The sequence below is a fragment of the Staurois parvus genome, unplaced genomic scaffold, assembly GCF_062004578.1.
Source record: "Staurois parvus isolate SC_StPar_1 unplaced genomic scaffold, SC_StPar_1.0 ptg000097l, whole genome shotgun sequence".
In the NCBI taxonomy this organism is placed as follows: domain Eukaryota; kingdom Metazoa; phylum Chordata; class Amphibia; order Anura; family Ranidae; genus Staurois; species Staurois parvus.
The window spans coordinates 6,205,210-6,211,209 of NW_028317893.1; the positions used below are offsets into that span (position 1 = coordinate 6,205,210).

The 6,000-nt window shown below is 43.7% G+C and overlaps 1 protein-coding gene across 2 annotated transcripts in view; it reads right to left on the minus strand.

Moving 5' to 3' along the window:
- Window positions 1-4,996, minus strand: part of PTPN2 (protein tyrosine phosphatase non-receptor type 2) — an 86,939-nt gene extending 81,943 nt beyond the window's left edge. Inside the window, exon 1 of one of the 2 annotated variants that reach the window (XM_089671046.1) lies at window positions 4,770-4,996. In XM_089671046.1, coding sequence (XP_089527172.1) covers window positions 4,770-4,826 — 57 coding nt within the window. In that variant the 5' untranslated portion in view covers window positions 4,827-4,996. The remainder of the gene's footprint in view (window positions 1-4,769) is intronic. The other variant, XM_089671047.1, reaches the window with a different exon arrangement.
- Window positions 4,997-6,000: the final 1,004 nt, after the last annotated feature.

Consider the following 6,000-nt stretch of genomic DNA (forward strand, 5'->3'; position numbering starts at 1 on the left):
AAAAAAAAAAAAAAAAAAAAAAACCTACCCTTTGCCTTATATTCCTTCTGAAAATAGCAGTGCACTTCCTGTCAACTACTCCTGTTCTATAGCTTTACACCTGTACATGTGGGGTGTGAAGTCTATTAGGAGATATCACTACTCTGCTGCTCAATGTCTGATGGAACGAAAGCTGCACCGAGGAACATGCAGTGCAAGGATCTTCCTGCTTCTACTTCATTCATTCTATTGATCTGTGCTTTCTGCACATCTACTGCTTCTTCCGATATTACTCCCAACAGTCATCAATTCACCAGTTATCAGGATGCAGCTTTAACATGAAGAAGCAAAGCCTTACTTCTATTATGGCTGCCTTCACACAGCAGGGGGAGATTTACTAAAGCTGGAAAACAAAATCTGGTGCAGCTGGGCATGGAAGCCAATCAGCTTCTAACTTCAGCTTGTTCAATTAAGCTTTGACAATAAAACCTGAAAGCTGAATTGTTTCTATCAAGAGCTGCAACTGATTTTGCTTTGATACATTTCCCCCACCGACTTGGTATAAAAGGCATGGCAATAATAGGGAAAAGATCAGCTGCAGAGAGGCCACAAGCTATATGGGTCCTTTATCTTGCCTTTTTCAGTACAGCCTCCACAGTTCAAGCCTTCTTTAAGTATTAGCACGCAGGATGGCAATGCAAGAGGAACCTTTTATTTTTACACTATGGGGTTGATTTACTAAAACTGGAGAGTGCAAAATCTGGTGCAGTTCTGCACAGAAACCAATCAGCTTCCAGGTTTTTGGTCACAGCTTCATTGAACAAGCTAAAATTAGAAGCCGGTTCGCTTCTAACTTTATTAGATTTTGCGTGCTCCAGTTTTAGTAAACTGACCCATATCTTTGCTTTCCAGGAGATGTTATATATGTTTTAATCTATGTATAAAGCGTTACTAAACCCAGGACCCTGCATGCACTATATCTGGTCTCCCACAGTACACACAAAATGGAAGTGCAATCATTTTAGTAAATATAAATTGCTAAATACCTTTTCTCATCAGTAGCTAGAGCAGTCTTGTGACTTGTAACCCTTTGTCTGGACAGCACCAATTGACCCTGTGCCGATCACATGCACCCTCCAAAAAAAAAAAAAAAAAACCTTCTCTAGCAATACACATCAAACAGAGCATGTGCAAACCTGCCACTGCTGCTCAGTACTACAGCGGATGGATTGGGGACAGTAAAAAAAAAAAAAAAAAAAGAAGAAGGAGGAGGAAGATCAGACAGCCTTTTTACACCATGAGGAGGATTAACCCGGTAAGTTCTACAGTGAGTATAACAAGCATGCTTTACTGCCCATACAGACTGATTTTCCTGTTTTAGTAAGACTTTAAAGCCTAAATTCAGAAGAGTAGCGTAATTCACAGTAGAAATACAATGTAATATGTTATCTCTTAATGGATTTTATATTTCGTCTAGACACTTGTTACACACAAACCTCAGACAGAGGATTCACAGCCTGTGAAAGAAAAATAGTGGTGTCACCTTCCTATCCTCAACACGACAGTTAGCAAAAAGCAGCAATACACCGATACTGACACGGATATTAGTAAACTTGACAAACGTTATACTTCCCTGCTCTGTGGGGCCCCAATCCCACAGGTGGGCACAATCCTGAGTTGTGGATGCCCTCCTGCATAGTGACCACAGGAGTCACTTGCTCAGCACCATCACTGTTCACAGATTGCCTTGTATTTTTTCAATGAATACAAAGCATTCTCTGATTGGATGAGGTGGCTAGGTGAGACATTGACCTCCAGAGAATGCCTTGTATACATTGAACAAATTTAAAAAGGTGTCTGTGAATGATGGCAGAGTTGAACAAGATACCCCCTGTGGTCACTAAGCAAAAGGGAAGCCACTTTGCACAGTACTCAAAAGATCATATCCATAACTGTAGTAGTAGAGACTACTACAGTATTTGTCACTTTCTACAGTGGTTCCTCGGGTATGAGATATGCATAATTATGTTGGTCCAAGTGCAGGGTGGATAAAAAACTTTTTTTTTAATTTAAAATTTTTTTGATTTTTATCAAATTTGTTTTAATAAAATGCTTTTGGATTAAAAAAGAAAAAAAAAAAAAATCTATCAAAAGATGGTTTTCTATTTAACCTTCCTAGCAGTCTGATTAGGACAGTATTTCTGTGCTCAAAGCGGTACTTTTTTTGCATGGAAATGTTTTTTTATTGTAGGCCTGTAATTCTTAGGAATAACTCATTGAAATCTGTCCAAAAAAAAGTCTAGAAAACATTCCGGGTATGATAAAATTTGAAACAATCATAAATTATAATATAACAAATAATCATAAATAATAATAATACACCCCTTGAGGGTTAGGGACTGATGTGAATGTACAATATATATGTAAAGTGCTGCGTAAATTGACGGTGCTATATAAGTACCTGAAATAAATACATTTAATTCAATAATGTAATCAAACCAAAAACACTTAAAAATTTGAAATATAGCGCCAAGTTCACACATCACTGAGCAAAGTCACAAAATCGTTTTCAGTGTCTGATGACAAATTTCCCCACGAATCATTATCACTCAATTCTGCAAGTGGTTCTAATTTACTATCGCTGTTCTCTAGCTGGTCTAAAACCGCTTTTGACCTAAAGGGATGCTTTTTGGACGCGGGCAGGGCACAGGACAAAAGAACTCGGGACAAAATGTATGTGAAATGGTTTGATACAGTAATGTTTTACTATGTGATTTTAGTGTATTTAGTGAATATCACTTCTTCACATTTTTAAATTTCCTGCCGTTCCGTCCCCGTACGTCCCGACGCTCGCAGGGAACGGAACCCAGAAGACAGATGCCGGCATCAGCCAGAGGACATTGCCGGGGACACTGCAGGAGGGACATCGCGGGAGTGCAGGACAAGGTAAGTGAAGAAGAGATCCCCGAGCAACGCTGCAGGGTATTCCCGAGTGTAACTCGGGGTTACCGCTTGTGGTGCTGAAACTTTACCCCGAGCAACACTCGGGAATACCGCCAGGGAGGTTAAAGTGAAAGGGACTGTTGGCGAGTCAACAGCAGGTCAGAGGGTGAGCCGCTGCGGGACAGAGATGACAGTTCTTTAAAAATTATGATTTAAAATCGAGCCTTTTCACTAGTGATTTAAATCAAATCCACCCTGTCCAAGGGGGACCAATTATAACAATGCAATAAAGATCATACCTAGACTTCAGCTTTAAACACATGCACATTGATGCATGTTGCATCAGGCACCAACGTGCATGGCAATAAAGCAACCCATTTATTCAAATGGAAAGGTGATGTACCACAACAAACCAAAAACTGCATCACCTACAACAGTGCATTACAGTTCAACACAGGTGTTGTCACCCCATTCATTCTGAATAGTACCCCAACGTATCAACCAGCGTAACTAAATTATTCTGAGGTCCCATCTGAAATCAGTGATCGTGGTTTTAGATTATGCCGGGGTCCCTTCTGATTTCAGTGATCGGATTTTCAATCTAGATTACTCGGGGGTCCCCTCTGGTTTCAGTGATTGGGGTTTAGATCACTCGGGGGTCCCCTCTGGTTTCAGTGACTGGGGTTTAGATCACTCGGGGGTCCTCTCTGGTTTCAGTGACTGGGGTTTAGATCACTCGGGGGTCCCCTCTGGTTTCAGTGACTGGGGTTTAGATCTAGATTACTCAGGTGTCCCCTCTGGTTTCAGTGATTGGGGTTTAGATTATGGTGGGATCCCCTCTGGTTTCAGGGATCGGATTTAGCTCTAGATTACTAGGGGGTCCCCTCTGGTTTTAGTGATCGGGTTTAGATCTAGATTACTCAGGGGTCCCCTCTGGCTTCAGTGATTGGGTTTAGATCTAGATTACTAGGGGGTCCCCTCTGGCTTCAGTGATTGGGTTTAGATCTAGATTACTAGGGGGTCCCCTCTGGCTTCAGTGATTGGGTTTAGATCTAGATTGATCGGGGGTCCTGCTGGTTTCAGAGATCGGATTTAGCTCTAGATTACTTGGGGGTCCCCTCTGGTTTCAGTGATCGGGGTTTAGATTATGGTGGGATCCCCTTTGGTTTCAGTGATCGGGGTTTAGATTATGGTGGGATCCCCTCTGGTTTCAGTGATCGGGGTTTAGATTATGGTGGGATCCCCTCTGGTTTCAGTGATCGGGTTTAGCTCTAGATTACTTGGGGGTCCCCTCTGGTTTCAGTGATCGGGTTTAGATCTAGATTACTCGAGAGTCCCCTCTGGTTTCAGTGATCGGGTTTAGATCTAGATTACTCGAGGGTCCCCTCTGGTTTCAGTGATCGGGTTTAGATCTAGATTACTCGAGGGTCCCCTCTGGTTTCAGTGATCGGGTTTAGATCTAGATTACTCGAGGGTCCCCTCTGGTTTCAGTGATCACATTCAGCTATAGATTGTGCTGGAATCCTTTGTATAGCTGTGACTACTCCATCCACACTCCTGATCTGTGGAATGGTATGGATGGTAGAACTCAGAAAGCCATCTGTAGGTTGCAGCTGTAATGAATAGGCTTCCTCTGCATCTTTTATGGGCCCCAACAAGGAAACGCACTTCCCTGGAAATAGTTGGGCTAGTGCCCATGACAAGTTGGCACGATGAGACCACAGGTGAGCCTTGTTGTTGGACATGATTCCACATGAATGGTGAGATGAAGGGTGTCAGGGCTACCCTGCCTAGTAGACGGAGAGGGCACGCAGTGCCAGTAATGTGGACACACAGCCCATACTCACTCCATAGAGCTGACTCCAGCGGTTCTCCTCGTCTATGCTCTTGAACTCGTTCTCCATGTCGCCAATGCCCGGCTGCTCTCTCAGGAACTCCGCTCTCACAGCTCCCCGCTCGGCCTCATCGCTCCCCGGGCACACTTGGCACACCGCAGCGCTGTTTACGAGAAGAGAAGAGGAAACAAGCTCCGGCCCAGATCTGCGACAGCAACCGAAGCACCGGCCTCCCAAGCCACGCCCTCTTCCGGTTATCGACACGCCCGCCTCTCTGCATTATTCGCTCAACCTGCCTTTGGCAACCGGCACTGTAGCCGAGTAGCCAATAAACAGCGAGCTGTGACAGATAGTCCTAGCCCATTGCTGTTGCTCCTCCCATGTGGAGATCCCCAGTAGTACGCGAATAAGGGCTAAAGTAAGGGCAACAGTACCGGGCGGCCATGGTTGATGTGGGCATGTTGAGGTTTTCTTGCTGACTGATGCTGAATTGGTGGATTAAGGGGGACAAAAGGGGTAGTACTGCACAAACATGGTCGCTATAGTCAAATGCCTAGGCATAAAGGCTGTAGATTGGCCAGGATTGTGTGACTCCCATTCACTAGTCATCACTGAGTTGTTGTAGAACTTTTTATAATAAAGTAAGTGTGTAACTAAAGCCGGCCATAACACACACTATCTGTACAATCTCTGAAAATCTGGACATATGCTATACAATCTGATTGTACAATCAATTTTACCAAGACTATGCAACAGGAGGGCACACCTAAACAATCCATTTAAGTGTTACTAACCCCACAACAGTAAAATCAATCTTTATATGCAGTAAAGCATGCTTGTTATACTCACTGTGAAACCTAAAGGGTTAATCTTTTGCATTGTGTAAAAAGGCTGTTTGAGCCTGTCTTCTCTGATCCTCCCCTTCTTCTACTGTCCCCAATCCATCTGCTATAGTACTGAGCAGCGATGGCAAGTCTGCACATGCTCTGTTTGGTGTTTTCTCTTAGGAGGGTGCATGTGATCAGCACAGGGCTTCTTCTACTGTCCCTAATCCATCTGCTGTTGTACAGAGCTCTAGGAGTCCCTCTGCACATGCTCAGTTTAGTGTGTAATGCTAGAGAGTTTTTTTTCCTCTTGGGAGGGCGAATGTGATCAGCATATGGCCAATCACTGTTGTCCAAACAGATGGTCAGGGGGTATGCAGCCTCATAGGACAATCGGGAGAATACAAACTCCTCCTACA